The 27,909-nt window shown below is 39.8% G+C and overlaps 2 protein-coding genes and 1 long non-coding RNA gene across 7 annotated transcripts in view; 2 read left to right on the top strand and 1 right to left on the bottom strand.

Moving 5' to 3' along the window:
- The window catches only part of LOC116036134 (lamin-A), a 40,557-nt gene extending 30,467 nt beyond the window's left edge, over positions 1-10,090 (top strand). For all 5 annotated transcript variants that reach the window (XM_031279621.2, XM_031279619.2, XM_031279618.2 and 2 more), the window contains 10 exons: positions 284-409; positions 1,121-1,291; positions 1,890-2,015; positions 2,349-2,569; positions 4,217-4,592; positions 4,946-5,053; positions 5,900-6,019; positions 6,116-6,175; positions 6,270-6,440; positions 7,717-10,090. In XM_031279621.2, coding sequence (XP_031135481.1) covers positions 284-409; positions 1,121-1,291; positions 1,890-2,015; positions 2,349-2,569; positions 4,217-4,592; positions 4,946-5,053; positions 5,900-6,019; positions 6,116-6,175; positions 6,270-6,440; positions 7,717-7,752 — 1,515 coding nt within the window. In that variant the 3' untranslated portion in view covers positions 7,753-10,090. The remainder of the gene's footprint in view (positions 1-283; positions 410-1,120; positions 1,292-1,889; positions 2,016-2,348; positions 2,570-4,216; positions 4,593-4,945; positions 5,054-5,899; positions 6,020-6,115; positions 6,176-6,269; positions 6,441-7,716) is intronic.
- The window catches only part of pear1 (platelet endothelial aggregation receptor 1), a 54,397-nt gene continuing 35,897 nt past the window's right edge, over positions 9,410-27,909 (bottom strand). Inside the window, exons 8-24 of the mRNA XM_031279617.2 lie at positions 25,759-25,861; positions 25,236-25,372; positions 24,168-24,380; positions 22,748-22,922; positions 22,429-22,549; positions 22,105-22,268; positions 20,881-20,983; positions 19,538-19,690; positions 19,296-19,427; positions 19,010-19,141; positions 17,956-18,078; positions 17,555-17,773; positions 16,588-16,697; positions 16,192-16,318; positions 15,383-15,445; positions 13,681-13,875; positions 9,410-11,764 (exon numbers count right to left, since the gene is read on the bottom strand). Coding sequence (XP_031135477.2) covers positions 11,625-11,764; positions 13,681-13,875; positions 15,383-15,445; positions 16,192-16,318; positions 16,588-16,697; positions 17,555-17,773; positions 17,956-18,078; positions 19,010-19,141; positions 19,296-19,427; positions 19,538-19,690; positions 20,881-20,983; positions 22,105-22,268; positions 22,429-22,549; positions 22,748-22,922; positions 24,168-24,380; positions 25,236-25,372; positions 25,759-25,861 — 2,410 coding nt within the window. The 3' untranslated portion in view covers positions 9,410-11,624. The remainder of the gene's footprint in view (positions 11,765-13,680; positions 13,876-15,382; positions 15,446-16,191; positions 16,319-16,587; positions 16,698-17,554; positions 17,774-17,955; positions 18,079-19,009; positions 19,142-19,295; positions 19,428-19,537; positions 19,691-20,880; positions 20,984-22,104; positions 22,269-22,428; positions 22,550-22,747; positions 22,923-24,167; positions 24,381-25,235; positions 25,373-25,758; positions 25,862-27,909) is intronic.
- On the top strand, positions 23,385-27,777 carry LOC116036136. Its single transcript, XR_004101540.1, has 3 exons — positions 23,385-23,540; positions 23,695-23,850; positions 27,743-27,777. It is a non-coding gene; the product is annotated as an uncharacterized LOC116036136 (long non-coding RNA).

Genomic DNA, 27,909 nt, shown 5'->3' on the forward strand with positions numbered 1-27,909 from the left:
TAATTTAATGTAAACCCTCCAGGCAGTTGATTATGAATGAGGACAAGGTGGTGAGCCAGACAAGGTTGCATTCTCTGCTGTTTGTTTTATCAATGAAGTTTACCTAAGGACTGAGTAGATACAGTTGTGGCCCTGCTCCACCTACTGGCCACACTCAGGAACTACGTGGTATTCTCTTAAAAGAATAGTTTACAGCTCAAACAATGCTGCACAGATTACATTTTTTTTCTACTTGCATGCCTCCATTAAAGAAACATTTCTCTTTCCTCCTCCACCTTCCCAGTTGGACGGGAGCTTAGCCGATGCCAAGAGGCAGCTGCAGGATGAGATGCTGAGGAGAGTGGACGCCGAGAACCGCCTGCAGACCGTGAAGGAGGAACTGGAGTTCCAGAAGAACATCTACAGCGAGGTTCCCACTCTTCACCTGAACCCTTCTATTTTTATTCAGCTGTCTAAGTCATCTGTCCTACTTTTCAACTTCATCTTCTACAGGATATTGATTCGCTTCCAACCTCCTGCTTTTTTGTTTTGCATTTCCCCTTCAGATATGTCTCTTCTTTTTGCCTCTCACCTCTCCTTTATTTTGATCTCAGTTTATTTTCACATAAATGATAAAACACACAGTACAAGTAGAAATATATACAAATTGTAAAAGTATTGAAATGTTTAGATTTGAATTCATGCCGTAATGAAGGCACAGTTTTCACAATGTTGTGGTTGTAGTCGAGTCCTGACCACAACTGGCAACAGATGTGTTTTCCAAATTTAAACGTAATGATTAGAAGTTGCTTAAAGGTCACCAGCGAGGTGGACTTCTCTGCTGGAGCTCTTTACTATGTAAACAAGTAATTACTGCACAGCGACTAAATAATCAATGCAATTAAGGTCATTGACCGTAACAGGTTTCTACAGGTGGAGTCTTTTAGTGTTTATAGTGCCTAATAGAAAAGCAAGCAAACATCAATACAAATTACTCTTTTAGTAGTTTAAGAGTGGAGAAAGTCAAATCGACTTCTAATCAACAAAAGTCTAAGTTAGACTCTTCATGTGACAAAAGCAACCCTAAGAAACTAAGCGCTCTTAAGACTGATCGCCATCCACAACCTGTCTGTGTCCGTAGGAGCTGCGCGAGTCCAAGCGCCGGCACGAGTTAAGCGTCGTGCAGATAGACAGCGGGCGGCAGCAGGAGTTTGAGAGCAAGCTGGCCGAGGCCTTGGTCGAGATGAGAGCCCAACAGGAGGAGCAGGTCCGCCTCTACAGGGAGGAGATCGAGAAGACCTTCAACTCTAAGGTACGTCCGGATGCTGCAGGAGACACTGTCGCCACCTAGAGTGCAAGTAGAGGCTGTTGCTCCTAATTGTAGTTCAGCTTCATGTGTAGATGGTTTGCTAATCGCTTTAGTGAGCTACGAGCAGTCCAACATCCACAGCTCAGGTAATGCATATTGATTCACACCCTTTCTACACTCAGTCAGTGTATACATTCCTTCTTTAGCTTGTCTCTTATCTACATACAGGAGGGAAATGAATTTAACAGCCATAATTACTGTCTTGTGGGAGGAATGTGGATACGCACAGGATCAGTTTTTGTCATTGGAATTTACTTGTAAATAAAACCATACCTTTGTTTTACTAGACCTCTTGAGAAATCTTTTACTGTTTCAAAATTAGTTACCTTAACAGTAGAAATTGCAAGAGACTAAAGAGTCATATCTACTGTAGCTTTAAGGCAGTCTCCTGAAATACAGTAAAGAAACAACAGCACAGTTTTAGTCAGGTGGTTCAGTGCAGGAAGCCACTGCTGATCGCTGACTGTACCCTCTCTCTCTCTCTCTCTCTCTCTCTCTCTCTCTCTCTCTCTCTCTCTCTGTATGTCTCTCTGTATGTCAGCTGGAGAACGCTCGTCATTCAGCTGACAGGAACAGCCATTTGGTGGGAGCCGCTCATGAAGAGCTGCAGCAGACCCGTGTGCGATTGGAGGGCATGTCAGGCCAGCTCAGCCTGCTGCAGAAACAGGTATATATATATATATATATATATATATATATATATATATATATATATATATATATATATACACACACACACACACACACACACACACACACACACACACACACACACACACACAGTCTGCTGTCAGTCACATTATCTGTCAGGGGTTTATCTGTCTGCTGGTTTTACCAGCCACGCTGCTTTGTGGCACCATTGATTAATTTAACGTTAAGCTTCACCTGACTCCTCAAGCAGACTTTGCACTGTTACTGTTACAAGGAGTGTACAGACTGCTTAATTGGCTTAATTGGTCTTAATTGACTAACCTTTGTATGTGTGTTCTCTCTAAATCAGCTGGCAGCGAGCGAGTCCAAGGTGCGGGAGCTGGAGGAGGCCCTGTCGAGGGAGCGGGACATGAGTCGTCGGCGGCTGGAGGATAAAGAGCGGGAGATGGCCGATATCCGAGCTCGGCTGATGCTGCAGCTGGAGGAGTACCAGGAGCTGCTGGACATCAAACTGGCCCTGGACATGGAGATTAACGCTTACAGGAAGCTGCTGGAGGGAGAGGAGGAGAGGTGAGATTGTTGTAAAACAGTAGCTAGACCATTGCTAAACATACACCTTTTAAGGCAAATGAAGGTGTACAGGTTGTTAAAGGAAATAACAATCAGTAACAAGTCAGAATACAGTAAACAGTAAAAAACAGTAAAGTCATTATAATCTCTACTGACTTTGCTAATCAAGAACAGATCGGCTTCGCAAAGTTTAGCGCAAACTACTTAGAATCCCCATAACCCTACATGCAGACATACCTGTCCACATGCTTATTTACTTTTGGTTTTTCATGGTTTGGACCCCTTAATTTTAATAAAGGAAAATCGTATTGTTACAGCATACAATGACATATTATAGACAGTAGCGTGCTTTCAACTTTGTTGGGAAACAACAGTTTGGGGGAAGTGCCCCCATGCACAAAGTCAGGTCTAAAAATAAATGTTTTTTTCCCAGCTGGTGTGAAGAACTTGACTGTTCTGCACAAAGCCCTGACTGTGGGAGCAAATCCCTGCAGCCAGGTTCTGGTGGAAGGCTTAAACCCAGAAGAGTGGAGGCTGTTATAGCAGCAGATTATGCCCATGGTTTTAGAATGAGATGGTCAACAATCGCATTCGGGTGTAATGTTCAGTTGTCCATATATATTTTTGGCCATGACGTGTAAGACATGGTTCTAAAGTCAAAGTGACTGAGCCAAGCTTGTTTTCAGTCACACATGCCTGCATGAAGGGTAAAGGTCAAGTTCTACTTTCTGTCAGTGCAGCCGACGGGGTTCTATGAGCCTGCTGCAGTAACAGCAAAAGCAGTTCTTCTTTGATCACTTCTGATTCTGGGCTCTTGGAGCATCAACCAATTACAGGAGCATGTTGGATACAGTAGCTGTGGGTAGAGTAGTAGAGTACTGGAACAGTAAGGATGTAAGGAAGAGCTATAAAAAGGCACTTAACCAACAGTGAGGCTCAAGGTCAAGGTAAACTTTATTATCCACAAGTATGAAATTCATGTGGTCACCATTACACACTCCATTGTTATCATAAACTGTATAATTTTAATGGACAAAGCATCCGGTTCGGCGAAGTGCTGCAAATGCGGTAGTGCCTTAAACCTGCATTCTATCTGAATTCCAGCAGGGGGTGACACGTGCGGTTGCAAAAGGAGTTTGGTTTCTGTAGAAGTCTATGAGAGAGTGACCCACTTCTCACTTGATTTAAACATATTCATGAGTTTATGGTCTCAATCGCTAGTTTTAAGTCTTCTGCAACACAGAATGATGTTCATTTTTTGAAATTTGGTCTCGTTGATTTTAAAATCGACGATAAAGCAGGTGGTGTTTTAGGGCGTGGCTATGATGTGATTGCCAGTGAAAGTGTGTAAAGTGTGACCTCTCGTCTAAAATCGTCACATCCACAACCAGGACGGCTGCGCCCGTAACGGCAAACTCGACGACTCATAGCAGATCTCCTCAAACCAATGGGTGACGTCACACATGCTCTGTCCATTAATATTATACAGTCTATGATTGTTATACAGCCTACTGCATAACATTAAAAACATAAATACAAAACATTAAAAGAAAGAAAGAAAAACAAGGACAAGACAGACAAAGCTGTATGTTGCACTGACTGCTTTGTTCTAAATCTATCATCTAAATCTCTTCTTTCCTTTTTTAGGCTGCGTCTGTCACCTGGCGGCACCACAAAGGTCACAGTGGCACGGACCTCCGGCTCAGCCCACAGCCACACCAGCCGCGTGCTCTCCGGCTCAGGCCACAGCCACAGCACCCGCGTGGTCCACTCCTCCGGCACTGGCACCCCCGCTGCAGCCGCCACGGCGGCGGTCACTGCCTCCAGCAGCCGCAACTCCTCCGGAACAGCCAGCGCCAAGAAGCGCCGCCTCAATGACAATGACAGCGAGAGCTCCAGCATGGTGGGGGGCACTGTGACCAAGACTCGCATCAGTCAGAACGCCTCAGCCAGCGGCCGCGTCACAGTGGATGAGGTTGACCTGGAGGGCAAGTTCGTTCGTCTCAGCAACAAGGCTGACGAGGTTAGTGAGTGCTTCTATCAGTTGGCTTTTCCAACCCTTTTAACCTGGCTTAAGATGATTTCACAGCACTGAGACTGCACTTTAAAAGGTGGTAAAATATTGAAATATACTGTTCTGGTTACATAATAATACGTAACTAACAATTTTTTGATAATCTAATTAACCAATGTTTGATCAAAAGTAGCGTTCTGGTATTACTTTTGATAGCAGAGTATGTATTCTAAGAGGAATAACTATAAATATCTGTAGCTTCAGCCTTCCAGGTCTGTGAAAATTTTAACGGGCCGAAAGTCAATTTTGTTTTTAAATGTTCTGTCCCAACGTTCATCTCCCTTCCCATTACTCTCATGCAGGACCAATCTCTGGGCAACTGGCAGGTGAAGAGACAAGTAGGTAATGCCAACGCCATCATCTACAAGTTTCCCAACAAGTTCACTCTGAAGGCCGGAGAAACTGTCACTGTAAGTTTTTATTTTTATTTTTTTTTAACCTTTATTTAACCAGGAAATGATCCCATTGAGATTCAGAATCTCTTTTACAAACTCTCAACATACAGAAAACAACAACAAGCAACAGACTTAATACAAAACAGAAAAATGACATTAAACTTCTAAAATTCTGTAACAGGACATGTGCATTCAGCGGTCAGGAAATCCTATTTTTAAAATCTTCCATGCTAATAAAATAATCTAGATTAAGGTGACTTTGTAGCTCACACCAAGATGATGGAGCAAAAACTTTAAAAGCACTTTCACCAAACACAGTACGGGTTCGAGGAATGACGTACATCATTTGTCCGTGTGACCGAAGTAACACCAAGATTACTAGATTTGTCCGTTTGTTGATCTTTCCATTGTTGATTTGATTATCTACACATAAAGGTACTTTTTCTTTGACCACTAGTAGTGCTGAGGAGCAACATTTTGATGAGTGGGTCCTCATTTTGTTTGTATTGGTGCATGCGCAAAGGCAAGCGGGTGACATAATACACATCCCTGCCGATGACGATTTTCACTTATCAATAGGTTGCAGTAATGCGGCAAGAAAAGTATCGATGTGTGAAAACGCAGGGAAGTAGACTGCAAACTTCTGAACCTGGACATAAAAAAAATGGTTTAGAAAAAGTAATATGTGGAAGAAAATACATTCAGCAGGCCCACAGAATACACACCATGATTTGAATGTAAACAAAGGGATTTTTTAGAATATTTAATCCTTTGCTTCTTCTTTCTGTATGTCAGTAGCAGCTTAAGAGTTATTAGTTAAGTTCATGATCTCTTGCAAGCTCTGACCTTTGACCTTTGCAGATCTGGGCTGCATCTGGCGGTGGAACCCATAACCCCCCCTCTCACCTGGTGTGGAAGAACCAGAGCTCCTGGGGCACCGGCGACCTCCTGCAGACCACCCTCATTAGTGCCAACGGAGAGGTCGGACTTCACCTGTATTTGTTTGAGCTTGTCTTATATTACTATTTATTTTTAACTGCAATTACTTAATCACTTTGTCACTTTATTCACCATCAGGAAATGGCCATGAGGAAAGTGACACGCACCCTGTTCCATGAAGATGAAGATGATGACATGGTAAGTTCCTCTTCAGTTGAGGCAACTCCTGCAGCGTCACCCAGTTGAGCAGCAGTGTTAAGTTACTCGCCCTGTTGTGTGTCGCCCCCTGCAGGGAGCCCACAGCACGAGCGGTGCAGACAACGAGTACAACCTGCGGAGCCGCACAGTGATCTGTGACTCCTGTGGGCAGACGCAGGACCGCTCAGGTGTTTGCAGCAGCGGGGGTCTGCCTGAAGGCCTCGTGGGACATTCCTTTTTCATGGGGACCAACGAGCCCAGACAGGTACTCTACAGTTATTGTGTTACAACATGGACAGCAGTAATTACACAGCATAAAGCAGAACCGCGTTGTACTATATATTTTATGAGAAAATATTACTTTATATGATTTTATTACTGGGTAACGTAGTTTGCAAGATTACACCGGTAAACGATAAAAGTATAGAATGATTTGAAACTGAGTTTTGGCCTAGGCCCTCTGTAGTTAATTACATAATAAATGCAGTTGAAAGTGCAAATCAACAAAACGAAGAAATCTTCCCTAGAATGCTAGCACTTACATAGAAACTTTACAGTTTAAACTTACAAGAAACTTGATTTAGAAATAGGTTTCTTCCATGTTGGCATACATTTAATGAAAACATATTAACAAATAACTACAAATGACCATTGTTTGTTTTTGTTTTTTGCGGAAGTGTACACACTACGACAGTATAAATGGGCATTTCAATTAGATGCAAATAAAAACTATGATGACCGTGGAAACTACAAAGCCAGGTTGCATAGGTTTCTATAGCAATACACAAACGACATAGCATATTTGCTGTAAAGGTAACAGAGGTCCCTCACAGCCGTAAACTGTAAATTTGATTAAGACGAGCCCCCAACAACCAGAGCTGAAAACACCACAGAGCAGCTTTCACCCAACAAGAAACCAAATGAAAAGTTAAGAGTTTCAATAAACCTGCGGATTAGACCAGTTTGTGCCTCGTACATCAAACAATGAAATATGATTTTAAATAAAAATGACCAAACAAGCTGCATATTGAACTATGTTAAGCGTATTTGCAGCAGAGAGAGAGAGGGACGAGCTGTTTAGCGTTACGTTTGTGCTCAAAGCTGCAGCTGTAACAGTAAAACGTGTAGCTGCCATTTCACAGTTAACGTGGGAAAACTCCCCTGTTGCTCTGCCGCACAAAATTCCAGCAACAGAGCACATGACATAGATAACACACATATTAACACTTATTTAACACACTGGTGTTCCAGATGTTTTAGCAAGTTATGTGAGATCTTTGCACTCTTAGATAATGCATCAACAACCAAGAAGTGCAAATAGTGACTCTGCAAGATCCCCAGTCTTTAAAATTGTATAGTCTGTGAATAAGAACTCCATGACACAGTGTCTTTAGATGTGAGTGGGTGTCACACTTTAGTCAAAGTCTTCTAGTTTATGGTCGGCATAACCAGGAACCTGTGTTCTATTCATAGATCTAAATCCTTCCACGTTTCCTATTTTCGCCACGTTAAACGTTGCACTGTGTCACTTCCTCCTTCAGGGTCGGGCTAAGCCGGAGAACTGCTCCATCATGTAAAAACCAGACGGCACCTCACCTGAACCCACCACCTCCTGCAACCCACAAAGGAAACATAATTTTCTACTGTTGGGTTGTTTGTCTTTTTTTTTTTATATGGTCTTATTTTGTATTCAGATTAATCTGCAGGTTATAATTGCTTCGAGGTTTTTGGGCAAAGGGCACAGGATTTTCATATTCAGCTTTTGAGTTTGTATATTCAAGTTATGTTATTGCATGTGTGCTGTGCTAATGCTCGTCCTGCTTTTCTTGCACATTCTCTCCACCCACACACACACACACACACACACACACACACACACACACACACACACACACAGCTCTATTGACCAGTGCTTGTGCTTTGATCCGAGTTTCCGGGGTTTCACATTTAATGGCCATGCTGTCATCACTCAACACGCACAGCTAGTGAACCCTGTCAGGAATAAGTCTCCATACAGACAACAGGAAGATGAATCCTGTGGGGTTTGTTTATCATGTTTATCGCCCATCAAATTGATCCAATCTTTACTTAAGGTGATGTTTACATTTGAAATGTGGACAGTATTGTGCTATCTTTATATGCTCTAGAGAAAATACATTTAATTTAGTTTTTGTTTTGATAAACTATGTTGGAAAGGTCTCCAAAGAAAGCATAAGTACTGGAAGCTCAGGGTGTTCAGCAGTTGTTGTTTTTTTTTTACCTTTAGCCTTAGACAAACTTGTCGTATTACATTTTCTATGTGGATTTACAGTGGATCGTACAGTTTGGCTGCTATGGTGCACACAGAGAAAATAATTATTCAAAATAAATATTTTTTCTGCAATTCACAGCTGGACCCCAGAGAGATGTATTTGGTTAGGCTTTTGAACGTGTGGGGAAATAAGGAATTCAGTTATAATTATTGTTTGCTGGATAAGTTGAATGTACCCAGTTAAATGTGCATCTCAGTTTGATGTACATTTAAATATGTCGTCCTATTAGGTAACTCCAAAGATGTTTTGTCAAAATTTAGGATTAGTTTTTTACCTGGGGGAAATACCAGGTTTTGAGTCTTTACTGGTGCCATATATACAATATATATTTGTAGGATGTTTCAGCTTATTAAACCAAATGAACATTATTATAATAGAAAGATGTTGCTGCTATTTACAGAATGCAACAGTAGTTTTTGGAAACATTTTAGCAAGCTTTTTTTATTTTTTTATTATTTTTTTTTTACAGATTAAATAAAACGAAAGTGCCTTTAGGACCGAAAAAGCAATCACTGTACTTTGGGCACATGCCTGGTATAACAGTCTTGTGACTGTCAGCTGTCTGATTTGTATTGCTCCTAAAAACTGGTCATAAGGGCTTTTTTTCCCCTTTCCTCTTAAAAATTATTGGCTTTGCAAATCCCCAAGCATGATTTTGGGATCTAAGTAAGATTGTGTGGTTTCTATACTTTTTGATTTTGGCTTCATGCACTGCTTTTATTGAGGGCCTCGCTAAATATGCACAGCAGGTAGACTTGTACTGTAGTCTGGCAGCTTAAGTCATTTATACTCCAGCGAAAAAGTATATCAAAGAATTTATGGAAAATACTTGATAGCTGTTTTGGACTTTTTTTTTGTGCCACATTGATTTTGTTTTTTGGCTTAAGTAGATCTGACTAGTAGTCTGATTTTTACACTATGATCCCCAAAGTGCCTTAAAAAGTCCATGACAATCTTTAGTTAAAGAAATGGCCATCTCCAAAGATGAGTGGTGTTTAATTAACAGACGTAGTATTTATCTCATATGTGCATGTAAATATGAGACATGAGTACTGTATGTACTTGTGAAATATATGCAACTATTAACTGAATCATCCCACTCAGAACAGATCATTTAAAGGGTGTGGTCAGGGTTTTTCAGAGGCCTGTTTGACGGAGTTTAAGCCAGAAAGAAACCTCTTCCTGTACAGCGCTTCTTGTTTAAGTGTTTTCCTAAGAAACGGACAGCTGCTCTTTAACATTTATATGTAATGCTAGTTTAAGGTAAAGAACCAAGACACTACCAAAATGAGATTTAAACCACAGATGTGCTTTATGTGAAAAGTCTAGAAAGGCCTTTGTGAAATCCTGAACCCTCCCTGTTCAAGTCTTGATTGAGGCCTCATGAATCCTTATGAAGGACTTGAGGATTTAAAATGTTACTGAAAGGGAATTGTTGTTGTGAGCCTTTAATGCCAAAGTTGTAATTAGCTTGAAGTAGGATTTGTCTATCATAATGTTATCATTATAGAAAAGCCATTCAGTCGATGTAATGAATGTTTTTTTTTTTTTTTTTTTTTGCTTTTCTAAAATAACGCTGAGTAAAAAAATGTTTTCACAGTGACTGCCTGTTGTAGATATTTCCTTGATATAGAACATTGTCATTCAAAAGTGCAGCTATTTTTATTTACATTATTTACACGTTTCCATGGTTACATTCAAAAATATATGTCCATATGTATAAAAAAAAAGAAGAAAAAAGCTGAAGCTCTACCCAAAACTATAGCATTTAAAGCTCAATGTACATTCTTTTGGTGCACAGGGTTTCTATTATCTGATTGGCTGACCAATTAACTTCATTTGATACAAAACAAAACACTTTATAGCATTTCTAAAATGATTTAGAGGCAACACAAGACTTTGGTTGACAAAAAAAATACATTAATACTTATTGTGGAATTTTGGGTGAACTGGCCCTTTTAAATACCATGCAAAGACAAAAGATGCCATAAGACACTGTATTGACATTCATAATGCTGCTTTGATTTGGCTTGTAATTCCCCATTTAATGATGGTTTATTATTCACAACAAACTGTTTGTGCTTATGAGCTTTTGGTATCTATTGAGCATACATGTGCGATCTTTGGTCACAAACCCCTTAAAACATCTTAAAATAGGGCTGGTCTTCTACATTACTGTGGAACTAACAATATAATCATTTCTATATTTACAAAGTTTTCATCTGACAGCAGCAATAAGTGAGCCACATTTGTTTAAACAAACAGGGGACACGTGTCAATTGTTGGAGAAGAAAATGCTGTTCATCTTGGAAATCTTTGGTACTTTGATGAAACAACCTGACTTCTCCAGATTTCTGAAACCTGAATATCAGCAATAAAAACATTTTTTTTAATAATGTGTCTCAGACCAAAGCCTGGCAGGATTTATTTTGCCTAACAAAACAAACTTGTACGTATCAGAGGACATCTTTATATGACCTTTGTCTCGTTCCTTTTTTGAGGTTGACGAGGTTTTTCGATGAGCAAATCAAAAAGATCTCCAGCTGTGATGAGTTCATCCAAAGCTGCCTGTTAAAAAAAGTTTGGATTTAAAAAAAAAAAAATGTAAAATACCTAAATTTAGAAATCTTCAATGTGTTCATTAGATGTTTTTGATGATGAAGACAGAAAAAAAATGAATTCAGATTTTTCTTTTAAAAGAGTGGCCTTTTGAACATGCAAAATGTCTGGGAAACTTTAATTACAGCCCGTTTAGATGAGTTCAAAGACATAAACATTCCCAAGTTTCTGCTTTTAACAGTGAAGTCTTCTGGCTTATTTTTCCCATGGGAGGTGAATGCAGCTGAAGCCCCGCTGGCGTTGCCACAGTCCAACCTTCCTCCCCGCAGCCTGCTGGCTCCCCAGTCTGGATGACAAGTCTGTCACGGTGAAGCGAGTACCACTTAAGCCCACAGAGGGGCAGTGTTGAGTTGACAGGAGGACATCCAGTAAACAATAGTTCCTTCGTGGGACTAGGTGCCGGTCTGCAGCTCTGATTATCAAAGAAGAGCGTACAGGTTTGCTCTGTCTTTGCGAGCACAGGCCTGAAATCATCCCCAGAGTGAGGAGGAGGGAAACTTGCTCTGCTGCTGTGACTGTCACTGAGGTGCTCTCCTGGGGGAGGGGGGGCGGCGGACAGGCGGCAGGTCGTAGTGTCCCGGGATGTGGCTGTTCACGGGGAGGTCGTAGTGGCTCTGGGGGTCCTCATGTGGAGCGTGACCGAGGGAACTCTGACGTTCTGGGGGGAAAAGATGAACACATTAAGATAAACAGACGCATGAGAGTGTGTCATTTTTTTGGTTTTAGTCGGAGTGAAAATGTTGACTTGTCTGAAATGATCACATTTTCATGTTTTAACAACTGGTTTGATTATGTGTCGTCCTGGTACTGCATATAGATTACACCTGTGTACTGCATGGTAATAGTATTGAGACTTCTTTGAACTACAGGGCGGCACAGAGCACATGCTGAAAAATCTTTTTTTCATGCTTCTAATCCGATCTTGACCCAGACTCGACTGGTCTTGAGATTTACTTAAAGCCACTGGAAACCCAAATCCACAATAGCCTTCTAACTATGTCATTTAGGATCTTATATACATAATAAGTATCTAAAAGTATTATTATATTATTATTACTAATTAGTTTCAATCCAAATTTGAAATATTGTCATTTAAGTTTCTCTGAACTTTCCTGGTATTGTGTTTTAATTGGGCGTGGTTACGCTCATATTTACTACAAATTTTATGTAATAAATTCCGCGAACCAATCATAGAAAAATGTATGAGTCACGTCACTTGTACCATGCAACAAAACCACTGCTCCCGCTTAATCTGTCTCTGAGTCAACTCATCTCTCTTCAATATCAATGTCGTATATTACCTAGCTATCTCTATCTATTTCTTTGCGCCATCATGCTTGTGTGTGCTGTCCCTGGTTGCACATCCACCGGTTGTCTAAATCACAAAAGCTTTCTAACAAAGGGTTTATTATAGAAGGATTATACTATCTAATTGTATTATATAGTAAAAGTAGTACAAAATGTGGCCGTTGAAGAATAAATAAAAGTATACAGAGTATGTGTTGAACTTTGTTCTGCTTAAAGCAAATATTCTTTTTCCTTTTATAAAAACAATAATGAATTGTCTGCTCAACACACAGATGGGACGAAATACTGAAAAATGTATACATTACTATTAAAAAAATCCTTAAATCTGCTACATTATAGTGTGTTAGAGTTTATTACTACACATGCTTTGTACCCTTTATTCATTGACAGGCAAAGCTGTTGTAAAATATATGTTTTTCTATCATTAACCATAGTCTTCTGCTTCTAATAGAGCGAGAGTAAATAACAGTTATTTATGGAGGGAAGTGCTATTTTTCTCAATTTTCCTCACTCAATTTGCTCCAGACTACGGGTGTTAATCTATTTCAGTAGAGGAAAACAGATGGATATTGAGGCTTTGCCTCCTAACCTACGACAACACAACATCATCATTGATTAGTCACACTTTTGTTGATATATGACTGGTGTCTACAATAAAATGCAGGACTAATAAAAGGACATCCTCTCTCCCGCTCTTCCTCTTTCTGGTTGTTCAGTTATCATCCTCTGCCTTCAGGAAGCCCATCCTCCATCTGCAGAGGACAAGTCCTGTTCTAATGTTTGACCTATCGGGACCCTGAAAGAAACTTAATAGTTTTCATCATTATTTTAAGTCTGAAAATGGGTTGACAAATGTGTGCACAGTCTTGATTTTGATTAAAGGATGATGGATGATGAATGTTTGTATTGAAGTTATGCTGTCCAAAAGAATTGCACTAATTGACCTGACAGGGATTAGAGCTAAAACAATTAGTCTATTGGTTGATTAGTCAATTGATTAGTAAGTTTCAATTACAAGTTACACTGTTTGAAAAGCAAAATGTCTTAAAATAATAATAAAGATCACTAAAAACACAAGTATCAACCAACTGTTTTGTGAAAAAGTCAAACTCAATGGTTGCAGTGCTGCCTTGAAGTTGATTAGGCGATGGTTATGGTTAGGGTTAGGTGCCTTGAAGTCAACGGTCGCAGCGCTGCCTGGAAGGAGACGTTGGGGGCTTAAAACACCATTGAGCAAAATTGTTGAAGGAGATCTAAAGTGCTCACCTCTGCGTAAGGTGGCGGTGTTGAACGGCGGCGGGCTGATCTCAGTGTACGCTCGCTCTCTGGGCACGGCTGACTTCATCTCCATGTAGCTGCTCTCTGGGGGGCAGAAGGGCAGGCCCGGCAGGTCTTTGATGGTAGCGTAAGGATTCTCGCTGTTCAGAGAGCTGCTGCTCACCGCCACTGCATCCTTCAGCTCTGTCACCACACAGGACGCAAAGAGAGGGAAGTTAAAACACATCCGAAGTACATGTGGAGAGTCAGAAACGTGTAGCACAACCAGTCTTGTATAAAGTACTTGAAAGCAATACTTTAGTAAAAGTAGTATCTTACCAGAAAAACACTTTGGTAGAAGTTAAAGTCTCCTTTTAGAATATTACTTGAGTAAAACTGTTAAAGTATCTAATATTTACTGTACTTAAGTATCAAAAGTAATTTTATGATATTATATAGTACTTAATTATTAGAAGTAAAAGTTAAAAAAACTTTGGTTATGAACTTTATGACCAAAGGGGTATAATGTTATCTTCGGGGGGGGATCATCGTCTGTTACAGCAGGTGCTTCCATGACACTATTATTATGCTTTTTTTTGCCGCTTGGCAACAAACAGGCATTATGTCACCAACTGGAATGGAGCATGCATTAACTTGCAATCTAGGAGCAATGATTCGCCAAATCTGCTTTTTTCCATTGTAACAAATTTTTTGGGATTTTATTTTGTAAGGCAAGGCAAGGCAAGGCAGCTTTATTTGTATAGCACATTTCAGCAACAGGGCAATTCAAAGTGCTTTACATGAAAACAGATTAAACAATTTTAAACAGATAAAATACGAGAATAAAAGTTACAGTGCAGTATAAGAAATGAAACATTGAAGAGCAATTAAAACAGTTAAATATATAAAAGCAGATAAAATAGGAATTTCTCTTTATATGCTTATATAGATTGTCATACAGTGTCAACAATGCAACTTCAGTATAAGAAATGAACAGTTATTTAAAGAAAGGCAACATCAAAAAGATAGGTCTTTAGCTTTGATTTAAAAGAACTGAGAGTTGCGGCAGACCTGCAGTTTTCTGGGAGTTTGTTCCAGATATGTGGAGCATAAAAACTAAATGCTGCTTCCCCCTGTTTAGTTCTGACTCTGGGGACAACAAGCAGACCTGTCCCAGACGACCTGAGAGGTCTGGGTGGTTCATAGTGTAGCAGCAGATCAGAAATGTATTTTGGCCCTAAACTGTTTAGTGATTTATAAACCAGCAAAAGTATTTTGAAATCAATTCTTTGAGGCACTGGAAGCCAGTGTAGAGACTTCAGTACTGGAGTGATCCACTTTCTCCACTTGTAGTAACAAGTAACTAAGATGCATTTAGGAAATGTAGTGGAGTAAGAGTAAAAGTTTCCGGAAATATAAATAACAAACTAAAGTATTTGTACTTTGTTACATTACAACACTGGGCACAACAGCAGGATCGAGGTCAGTGAGTCTTTAGTCCGTACACTATACTGTGTGGGTCCACAACGAAGAACAAAATTGCTCAAAATCATACTTTGAAACATTTGTGTGGCTAATTTTCATGCAATCTTTGCATTACTGCACCTTTAGTTTTTGCTAGCATCCTCTTGCTGATGTAGTTTTGGTATTCATACTCTCTCGCGAAGGTAATAGAAGAGAGAAAAAGGCTGAAAATAGAGTGATGAACTACCTTTGTTGTAATATTTTCCGAGGCTGGCACTGTAGCTGTAGCTCCGATCGATTCCAAAAGCTCCTGTAAACAATAAAAGACAAATCTGGCATCTTCATATTCATTTATGGCAAACTAATCAAAAGCAGATAATCCGCTTTGAAAACCTGCAAAATCAATACCAGGTGAGTGAACGCTGGCAATGCAACTACCACTTTTTTTATGAAGTCCTTATTGTTTTTATAGTCTCATATGAAACGTACACTGTTGACTAAAATGATTTTCTGTCCAAAAGGAAATGTGACGGACGATAAACTTTGGTGTATGAAAGAGAACTTTCTTCTCAGCTGTTCGTGTCTGTCTCTGCCCTGAACTTACGCTGCTGTCATTTTATAACGTGTGGTATTAAAGGCCGTTTTCTATATAGGTATTTTTTACACTGATAGATATTTTCTGCTGGTGCTCAATGACTTTAAGAATGTTTTCAAATTCAATGTTTTCCCCTGAATGATTCTTCTGTCCTGGTGAAAAGCCTTTGACTACTATTGGACATTAAGCTTTCCACTAACACCCATAATAAGGAAATACTGAATTATGTTGGCAGAAGGTTATATCAGCAGTAAATTGGAGGTTTTACAGATAATTGCTTATGTAGCTGCGGTCAGGAGGTCAGGAAACCAACTCCTTATTATTAATAGCTTGTAAATGTTAATCCACTCATTTCATTTTACCCTACTGCTGCAGGTCTATCTGCACAAGTGTCTGCTCTAAATGGATTACGTAACTGATCCTGAATGTGAATCACACAGTGGAGAGTCACCCTGACGGACCTGAGTCTTTGCGAGGCCCGTGGTGTTTCCAGTCTGCAGGTAGGGTGGCGTTGCTCTCAACCCCAAACAGGCCTCGTCTCTCCCTCTCCATGTTTTTCACACTGCAGAACAGCTGGTTATTGGTGTTCTGTATGACAGACAGGATAATAAACCAATCAGACGTCATCAATGCAAAGAAAATGTACCGAGTTAAATGTAGGCTTTTGACATAAAAACTAAAGTTTTTTGACTTACTGGGTCAACATTTTATGATTTCATGGCCCTGAAAACACGACCAGCTGGTGTTGACTGGATAAATTACACATTTCTCGCGGTGCTGCACTACAGTTGCTATGAGGTCTGAAAACTGCCTAAAGTATCGGATCACTGCGCTGATGTAACGGAGGTGACATTCACCTTGATGGTGCGGTCGTGGTTGTTGGGGAGGTGTGGCAGCGGAGGCCTGTTCTGGCTCAGTGTGTGGTAGCTGGGGTTGGAGTAGTAGTGGTGGTAACTGTGAGGAACATCTGTGGGCAAAATAAACACATGGACTCACGTCTGCTGCAATGAAATTACCTCAAGGTCAATAAAATGCATCTCTCCACACACGTGTTACAAAAACACAACAGTGAGATACAACTAAAACCACATTATGACCAAGAACAACTATAACAACGTAAACAAATATATAAACGTATAGGGCCAAAGAGGTCACATGATCCAATATTAGACAAAAAGCAAAGAATAACAAAAGTCTCTATGTAGCAGAATAATTTTCTCTTCTTTAATTCCCCATTAGTCATCTCATGAATCCTCTGATTTATCTTGTGACCCTTTGCGAGTTTGGTAACCGCTTGAATAAACCACCTATCTGTATTATAAAGTAGTTTAAACAAGCTCCACCTCGACCAGCTACAACAGTGAAATGCCGCTTACACATCAATATACCAGCAATAATAACTTTAATTATATCAGCAACAGGGCCCAATTTCTGCAAAACAAGTACATTTAGTTGATAATACTGCTGTACTTTTCCTTCAGTAAGATTTAAACACCAAACTTAGTATTTTTACATTGTTGTGTTGGTATTTTTAAAGTGCTCATATTGTGCTCATTTTCAGGTTCATAATTGTATTAAGAGGTTATATCAGAATAGGTTTACATGGTTTAATTTTCAATAAACACCATATTTTTGTTGTACTGCACATTGCTGCAGCTCCTCTTTTCACCCTGTGTGTTGAGCTCTCTGTTTTAGAAAAAAAAGAAAGAATAACACAATAAAGGAAAGGGAAAAAAGCCAAAAAGCATAATATAAGCACTTTAAGTAAAGCATCTCAGTACTTCCTCCACCACTGTACTAATTATGTATATAACATTGACATACCTGGAACGGCGTATTCAGAGTTGACTGTGCGGCTGGTGGAGAAGGACACGGTCGGCGTGTTGTTCTGTTTGTCCTTCTGCCTGCGGCGGTAGAGCAGCAGCAGAGCCAGCAGCAAGACCACCAGGATGACGAGCACGACGATGCCGCCAATGGCTCCCCACGACTCCCTCTCACCAGGAGGAAGGGGGACCATAACGCTCCCCGACTGCTCAGACGAGACTGTCAAACAGGAGGTGGAAAGAAAAACCAAGAACAGCAACTAAAGCAACTTTCATTAACTTTCAACCCATGAGATGGAAAGAGGACAGTCATAGAAGCCACTGACTTTACACATGGAATATCACGTTTCTATCCACTACTTTTTAAGAAAAAATATTTAAAAAACCTGTTTGTTTCTATACCTTGTTTACAGTCTTCTGCTTCACTTTCACACACACAGTCTCCAGTGTATCGGTCACAGATGTGGTTTGTTGGACAGGAGCAGGTCTGAGTGCAGAACGGACCAAAACGGCCTGGACTGCAGGCTGGAAAACACAAGGTACATGTCACATCCACACATTAGATATGTGTAACAAGTATTTACCTATGATGCAAAGATAATAATGCTCCACTTGTTTGGTCATATTTCACCTAGTCTATATCCTTGACGTTCCACTTCCGGGATTGCCGCCAGATAATCCGCCAGATTTCACTCATTTAGGCCGGATATCCGTTGCCTTGGGTTACCTTTGTGTTGGCATTTTAAACTCCGGTCGATATATGTGGACTATGGTTAACCTTTTTTCAGCTAGCTAGACTGTCCAATCTGAGTTTTCTGTTGCAAGACTAAAAACACTTTTAAATGTACACGTTCCACCAAAACAAGTTCCTTTCGAGCCTATTTTGCAGGGGCACCGCGGCTTTTCTCCGGTGCTTAGCACCGCCCAAGAAGATTGTGATTGGTTTAAAGAAATGCCAATAAACCAGAACACGTTTTCCTTTTTTGGAAGTAGGTGTAATTCTTAGTACAATTAGAACTTGTGTCTTAATTTTTTATTCCATTTCATCTTTGTCATATAGGATAGTAAACTGAATATCTTTGGGGTTTGGACTGTTTGTCGAATATAACAAGCAATATGTGAAAAAATATGACGGGAACTTTACTCTTGTCTGACATTTTACAGATTCAATGCTTAATTGAGAAAATAATCAACAGATTGATCGATGATAAATAACAATTGCTGTTGACTATACATATTTTAAGCAAAACAATAACACTTAACAGGGCATGTATTACAACTGTCAATATTGTGGTGACAACAGATGCTTTTGCACCCATAATACCAGTAAGTTAATAACTCTAAAGGCCCCTCTTGGATGTGATGTTGTGATTGATGCAGCAATCAGCTGTATTCCTCTCTCAGCAGTCATATTTCATGTTTGACTTTTCTAGTTGCAATATGATGTTGCACTCACGTATGGAGCAGTCAGTAGCAGTCCAGCCAGGCAAACATTCACAGTGACCGTCCCGGTGGTCGCATGTGGAGTTGTTGGCACAGTTAACACACACTTCAGAGCACTGTTTGCCGTAGTAGCCAGCTGGACAAACTGTAAAACACACAATGTCATATATAACCTTGCCTGCGCTAGATTATATTGATATGAATGTAGGAGAGTTCTGTAACATCTATGCCATGTGCTTATGTATTAAATGAGTTTGGATTATTTGCATGTGTGGATGATTATTGGTGTTGATGCCTACCTTGATCACAGTTGGGTCCAGTGTATCCAGGTAGGCAATCACACTCTCCTGTCACATGGTGGCAGCGGTACGACTGGCCACAGGATGGGCATGACATGCTGCACAGGTCACCATACATACCAGCTCTGCATTCTGGGAGACAAAGCAATAAAGAGTGAGCCAAGCCAGATGTTACACAGTCAATCCAGTACACTTCTGGTCTTGATCTGATCTGATTTTTGCTGGCTGACAACAACACTCACTGTTCTGACAGGTGTCTCCCCAGTAGCCTGAGCGACACACACACGCTCCAGTTTCCCTCAAGCACGTGTCACTGTTGGGGCAATGCGTGAAACAGGACTGGTTACAGTGGCGCCCCCACAGGCCCTTTAAACATGGCTCGTTACAGCGAGAACCTTGAGGGAAAAAAATGGAGAGCGGATGAAAGAAGCAGTGCAAGCCCACTCTTACTGTGTTATAAGAAGTATTCCTATCCAAGTAAAATTGGCAGTAACTTGATGGAGATATTATACTCCATTCAAGTAAAAGTCATGCATTCAAAAATGTACCTTTGTAGAAATAAGCACATATAACAAGTAAAATATATTCAACTATCAAATGGAAAAGTATTCAAGACGAGTTTAAAGTATTGATGCAATAATCTGTAAGTGCATGTTTCAGTCCATTAATTACACATTGTGTATACTTAATACTGCTGACTGATGTATAGCGTAGCATAAGTTTGATTTCCTTCCATCCACAAAGACACTGGTTTACATTAATTTTAGAACTGTATGAAAAGTCTGAAAAAAAAGAAGTCATATTTGTTTTTTCTATTATAATCAGAAGGAATACAATGTTACAATTTTAAAAGGTACTTGAACTTAACTTGGGTAATTTTATTTTATGCTACTCTATAATACTAGTACTTTATAAAATATGATGCATTATTATAAAGTAAAATATCTAGGTAGATCTAAGTAGTTAAAATTTACTCCACCAACACAAACACCTAACAAACTATAACAGTAAGATTATACTTTAATGCATCAGTATTAATAACACAATAATACAGTATATAATAATACAACACTTGGGGGTAATTCTTTTCTGGATAATGAGTACTATTAATACTTTATGTACTTTAAGCTGATCGTACTTCTGTACCTTAAATTAAGTGAGATTTTGGATGCAGGACTTTTACTTAGGTAAAGGATCTGAATACTTCCTCCAACACTAAATGTGATAATAATATTAACATGAAAAAAAGAACATAAAAATAAATAAGCTGTTTCTCTGTGTGTGTGTTTGTGTATGTATTACTTATACTATACAGCTTTTAAAATGAAAACAAAAAGCTGCAGGGAGATCGGAAAACTGTTAGTATAACAAATGGTATTAGTAATGTAAAGTATGGGTGATTAAAATGAATGGGCAAAAATACATAGCATCCCTGGTGGTCCTTTAGTTCAGAGAACAGCACAATCAGAATCAAAGTGAGACAAAGTGGTTTAAAACCTGTGGCGTATTTAGGTCTGTTGGACCAGACTTATCTGTGGTACCAAAGCCAAGCTGGCAGCGACACCAAGAGGACGTCATCACTTACCCGACCAACCTGGCAGACAGTGGCATTTCCCGGTGGTAGCCTGGCAGCCGTCATCATGAACACAATCACACCTCTTCAGGCAGCCTGGCCCAAACGTGCCCATCTGCACATGTGAGCAAATGCCAACGGGCAAAGAATTGTCAGGGGAATCTCTTCAACGTTAGGCCAGCTCAGTCAGAGTTAGACAAAATACTACATTGGCAATGTGTTGTTGTATAGACAGCCTGGTGGTTTGGCATGGCACAGACAGGAGGCGCACACATCCAAAACACAGATTAAAGCATACAGAGGGTGAGGTAAGGGATGAAAAGCTGGACGTTTCTACAGACAGTCCAATCAGAACTGACATGTTCTGTACAGTTTAATTATCACCCTTATGATTTGTGTATTAGTCTTATCAAAGATAGCGGTTCAGTTTTCTACTCAGCTTGACATAGAATAAACATATAGTGCATTTGTCTTATCTTCTACAGTCAGTATTATTTTACAAAGTGGCATGTGTTTTCATGCAATGCTGTGGCTTGAGTCCAGAACATTTTCTGTTGCTTTGGGAGACCAACAGAGAAGAAGGGTTCACACGTTAAAACTGATCTTTTCATTAAAACATGACACCCAAATTTTTACTTTGCACCTCCCTTTATTTCATTTCATTCATTTTTTCAACTTTTATTTTATTCTATTTCAGTTAATGCATGTTATTTTGTATGTAAAGTATATTTATTTTTTCCTGTGTACAGTGATTGTCTATCTTATTTTAGCTACCTTTTATTTACATTTTTGACTGAAAGAAGTCTTCATGACCTAAGATCTTACTGTACTACACATCAAAGTGATGCACGGTTCATTAAATAATTATTTTTTTCATTATTCAGATAATTGTCTGTATTAGTGGCTGTTTGAATACCGTAATTCAAAGATCACTGGCTAGAGGCTAGAGTTTAACTACCTTTTCATTTAACGAAGTGGTGGTATAATCTACTCCCTGTGCAGAATGATGTGTGTACAATTAGTAGGTTTGTGGAAATATATATTTTTTGTATTTGTATTCAAGTTTACTTTTATTGTCTCCTAAAAGAGAATACTGTCTTGGATTAAAGAACTCGCTACATAAAAACAAGTCATAAAAAGACACTTTTTGTCTGGTTTGAGATTATCTGATGCCTACCTCTGTACCACTTCATTAACAAAAATAGGTCAAGCAAGCCTCATATCCAGGCATTTTACCTGGCACGGTTGGTCACAGTGCGCCCTCTGCCAGCCTGCTGTGCAGGTGCAGGATCCATCTGCAGGATTACATTTTGCCCCGTTGGCGCAGTGGCAGGTGGCGTTGCATCCTGGGCCCCAGGTTCCCTCAGAGCAGGGGGTGGAACAGTCCGGCCCACGCCAGCCTGGAGACACACAGAGAACCGACAGCCATGTTACGTAGAAGGTTATTTCACAATTTTTGCTCCAGTCATGCATTCATGGGTCTGTCAATAGGTCAAGCATTGACTGTCAGGCAATCAAACATTTCACAATCATAACATTTCTGTGTGAATATTTTTTTACCCTCCTTGCAGAAGCAAGTCCCGTCAATTGGTGAGCAGTCGACAAAGTTTTCACAGGAGCACTCCAGAGAGCAGTTCTTGCCATAGGTGCCACTTTTACATTGACTCTCACAGTGAACCCCCTGCAATAATAAATAATATTAACTTTAATAAACCTAGAAGGCAGATGATAGGTGACATAAACATACAATAACAATAGGTCATTAGATGTGAAAGCTATCAGCACAGAAATTAGTAAGAAAATATAAAAGATTCACAAACTTAATTTATTAATTCAAAAATTGATTACTAACTTAATCATTCTAAACTGCACCACTCACCGTATACCCAGGGGCACAGTGGCATTGTCCGGTGGCGCTATCACACACCCCACCATTCACACACAGACACGGCTCCAGGCAACCATGACCATAGAAACCGTGAGCGCAGGTCTCGTTACAAAACAGTCCTGCCCACCCTGGCTGGCATGTGCATTCTCCTTTCATTGGGTGGCAGCTGGACAATGAAATAGAACAAAATATGGTGAAGTTGCTACAAAATACAAATGAGTGAGAAAGTGCTGACTCTGCCAAAGAACCCACTTTCTTCCCTCATTTTTATTATTATTATTAGGATATGTGTATTTACTTCTACCACATATTTTTGTATTGATACAGTCATTTCTGACAGGCAGGTCTGTTCTGAAATCAGAAATAATCTCATTGGTTGAAAAAACATCTCAGCTGCTGGAGCCAGTGAACCTGAAGACAGTTAAGCTAAGTTAATTAGCAAACATGCACACCCACACAGGTGTTTTCAATTATTCTGGTTAATTAGTTGCCCCACCTCCACCGGTGCAACAGGAGTGTTTGGGAGATGTCAATCAAGCACAGTCTGCATACGCCCACACAGTCCTGAGGTCTAATCAGGTAACATTTAAACATCTGTGTGGGTTTGACTTGGGTGTGTAGGGCCTTTAATGACCACAGAATGGGTGGAGCCACTCAGCCTCAGTAAAGCAAATGCTAGTGATAACAGTTAGGAGCTACAGTAAGAGCAAAGCTAGCTACAACATATCTACTCTGCTAATTCTACAAGAAGAAGAGCTAGCTACAATATTATGAAGCCTGACTTGTGAGTGACCAACTGAAAAGAACTACAGCTGACGTTAGCCCTTAGCTAACCTGCACTACTTTTAAACAAACTCTTAGCCATCTATCTAATTGGCTAGCCTTCAATAATACGAAGGAATACAAATAATTTTGACCCGTTTCTTTTTTTTTTCCAGGTACCAGGATGCTAATGTTAGCCCTGTCCAGAAGAAGGAAAATCACTCAAAAACTCCTAGTCGTTTTACGGACTGAGGTGGCAGCAACAAGCTCATCAGGCCCACCAGCATGATGTGTTGAGGACGTGAAAATATATTAAGACAAGCATTGTGAAGGTAAGATTTGCTTTATTAGAAGTACTTTAAAGCTATGCTTCAAGTGTACGAGGGAAAAAGTCTTGATGAGGACTGAGTTTGTAAAATACCTCAAGTAAACTTTCACCTTCAAAGCAGCACAAATCTGAAACCATAACATTACACTGTGTTACCAACCACAGCTGAGGAGTGGATGAGCTAAGGTCTAAATAGGGCTACCACTGGCTAGCTAACTTTTAGGCTATTTGAGGCTATTTCTGCCTCCAGAGTAGCACTTCCTCAGAGAAATGTTTATTAAGCTTAAAGCCCCTCTTCTTCTCCTGACAACATCCACTCACCTGAGTGTGTGTTTGTCCTGGCAGAGACACGTGCGTTCACAGAGCATGCCGTATTTACCGGGTGCACACATCCTTTCTCTGCAGTGTGGACCACGGAAGCCTGGCTCGCACAGGCAGCCTCCATCGATGTTGTAGCAGCGTGCGCCGTTAGCACAGTCACACACACCTTTACAGTCCTGACCATAAGTGCCTGCAGCACACTCCTCATTACACCTGATGGCAGTAACAAGTTTAGAAGGTTATGGATACACAGGAGAGCTGGACAAAATGAAAATTAATGCACAAGTCTGTTGATTTGCACATGAACCACAACCTAATCTAAACTTCCATTTTACATTGTGGTTAGCCGGTCATGATGTTAACCAAGGCTGTATTTGTTGAAGGCTGAAAATGTCAAGTTTTAAGGAAAATTTGGATCATGCAACAAGGCAGACCTGCTTGGTTCATTAGGGGAGTGATTGTAAAGATTTACAACGAATATGTTTATGGCATTTACTCTAACTGGGATATTTTGGGATCTATTGGCGAGGATTTGCTATGGACAAAATACACACGGGGATACACTGCTAAGAGCAAATTACGTTTAACCATTTATCCAGCTAATCCTGCTTAAATAGCTCACGTTACTGTATTGTGTGAACAGTTAACTTCATTTAATATTGTTATGTGGCGTTTTCTTTTGCAGGGTGCAAATGTTCCACCAAAACAAGATCTTTCCCGAGACTATTTTGCAGGTCCATACTTGCTGCGTCTGGAGCTTAGCGCTTCCTAAGATGATTGTGATTGGTTTAAAGAAATGCAACCAACCGTTCGGTGACTAGAAATCATGCAATCTGACATCAGTAACTGCACATGGCATGCTCATATTAACCAACCTGATGCTTTAATACCAAAGGACATCAAGTGTATGAGGAAGACAAAATACAAGCATTCACTTACAGTCTTAGAAAGTTTTGTGTTTTGGTTCTTCAAGAAAGAAGCTGTCACTTGGGTTAAATGGACCTATAGGAAGGCCCCATGCACAAGAACAGTCAAAAGCAGCCACATAAAACACTTCCACATACACACCTGTTACCAGTAAAACCTTTAGCACACTGGCACTGTCCAGATTCGGGGTCACATTTGCCACTGTTGTGGCAGACACACTCTTCAGCACAGTTTGGTCCAAACCTTCCCTCCAAACATTGCTCCGTGCAAAATGCACCCTGCAGCGTAATAAGGGAAATAAACTTTGAGGTAGAAAGAAATGCCAAGATGCATTGTTGCAAAAACTGGAAGGAGAACCTGGAAGTTACTCAGAAAATAATCGTCTAGTTTGCTTTCTGATGGAATCACAATCATGTGTCTTCTCATGCATGTCTTCCAAAGACAAATAAACTTCCATGAGGACGTAAGTGGGAAAACCTTGCATCTACATGTCTCCAGACAGAGATAACAGGTTGGCTTCTAAATATCTCTAGAAATAACTGGACTGGTCGTCCGAAGTTTGGAGCCAGCTGGAATATTACACATAAGGCTAATTCAAAATCTGGCAACCTCCATGGATAACATAAAGGTTAGTGTCAGTGCAAGTTTTAACTTTAAAACCTACCGTCCATCCAGGTGGGCAATCGCAGATCCCTTTGCCTTTACAAATACCACCATTCTGGCAGGAGCATCGTGCCTGGCATTTCCTGTGACACGCCTTCTCACAGCTGGGGGCAGAGGATGGAGTTGATGCTTAATAACAGCTTAATGAACCACTTTAGTCAAAAACACTCCATGTGTCCTGGGACATTCCTGAGGACTTAACTAAATGTTCTGTTCTACAGTAAAAAAATAAACAATTGAGTTTTGTTTTGCATCTGCACAGTGGTGTACTGTACTTAAAGGGTAACTAAAGTTTTTTAAACCTGGGCCCTATTTTCCTCTTTTTGTGTCTAAGTGACTGATGGGAACAACAATCTTTGACTTTGGTCCAGTATTAAGCAAGATCGCTGTTTTGCCACTGACAGGCTCAGATTAATATTCTAAATGTCTGACAACATTATGGAAAGAATTTCTAAGGAGGTCGACCTTTCTGTTAAAGAGTAAGATCCTTTTTTTAAACAGTAAAACATCCACGAAATTGCGTTTGCTAAACCCACCAGACTCCATGTAAAATACACAGTAATTTTAGCATCGTAAAATACACTTCATTCAAAGTCGACAGAAACAAAATAAAACTATGAAAAGCCGTTTTGGTTCGTCTTTCCACTTTTCCAACCATCACAACTCTAGTTTGGTTGAAATAAACACATAGTTTACCGATTTACATCAGTGGCGAAATGAGCACTTTTGTGAAGGTAAATACAAGCTGGACAATTGCCCTATTAACTTACATTGTAGCTTGTTTCGCCACTGCTGACTGCAGCGTTCTTGCTTAATACTGGACCAATGTCAAAGATTGTTGTTCCCATCAGTCACTTAGACACAAAAACAGGAAAATAGGTTGAAAGAAAAGGTAGTTACCCTTTAAGTACAATTTTGATCATGTTCTTCTACTTTACTTGAGTATTTCCTTTTTCTGCTACTTTATACTTCTACTCGACTACAATTAAAAGGCAAATATTGTACCTTTTACTCCTTTTTAACTGATAACTTTAATCGCTAGTTTCTTATTGATCCCTGCAGGAAATTCACAGTAGATAAAGTAATTAAAACGTGTCCTAACTTTACCAGCTGTAACATTAAATGGATGCAAACATTAATGCATCAATAATAATTACAATATTAAAATACAATATTATAATATACATGTTTTCAAATGGGCCATTCTGCATAATGACTGTTTACTTTTCGTACTTTATATTTTGATGCTGATACTTGTACTTTTACTAAGTAAAATTTTGAATGCATGACTTTTACTTGTAACAGAATAAGTAAAATGAGTACTTAGTACCTAAAAATTGGAAAATCTTGTTACTCTAGATAAGTTGTATACAGACATAATGACCTTATACACAGCATTTAACAGTTAATGTTAACTCATTATTATATTCTCCTTAACTGCTCTGAAGAAAAGTAAAAAAAAAGCATGAAGCAATAAAAAGAAAACAATAGCTCTCTGATTACAATAAAAGTTGGCATTTCAACAGCTTTGTGGAAATCAGCAGCAGAGTTGGAACGTGTCTTCGACCAATCAGATTACTTGGCTGAAACTGCCTGTTGAACAATTCAATGTGGGAACATTATATTTTCTTATACATCCTTGATGTGAAATAATATGGATAGACTTCAAATATACACAATTTATTAAGGAGCTTTATCCCATAGTTATTGTTACCAAGCCCCCATTCCTATTTAGCTCAAAGTGTGTTGTGTGTTCACATTGGCAGAATAAAGAGTTTCCACTCGTATTTAGTGGAGAAGAATTTTCATTGCTTACTCATCCTCAGGGGCATCTAAAAACAGGGCATAATCATGGATTATAGCGTAGTACACCAGGGTCTTTTTTCCATCTTAAAATGAAATTGTGGAAACAAATAACTTGGTAAGAACTGACAAATCTTTTTTTAAAGATAATTTTGGGGGCATTTTATGCCTTTATTTATTAGGACATGAAAGGGGAGAGAGAGGGGGGACGACACGCAGCAAAGGGCCCTAGGTTGGAGTCGAACCCGCAGCTGCTGCGTCAAGGAGTACACCTCTATATATGGGCGTGCGCTCTACCAACTGAGCTACCCAGGCGCCATTGGATTACGGCAAAATACGGATCTTTTTT

This window comes from Sander lucioperca, chromosome 10 (genome assembly GCF_008315115.2).
Source record: "Sander lucioperca isolate FBNREF2018 chromosome 10, SLUC_FBN_1.2, whole genome shotgun sequence".
Classification (NCBI taxonomy): domain Eukaryota; kingdom Metazoa; phylum Chordata; class Actinopteri; order Perciformes; family Percidae; genus Sander; species Sander lucioperca.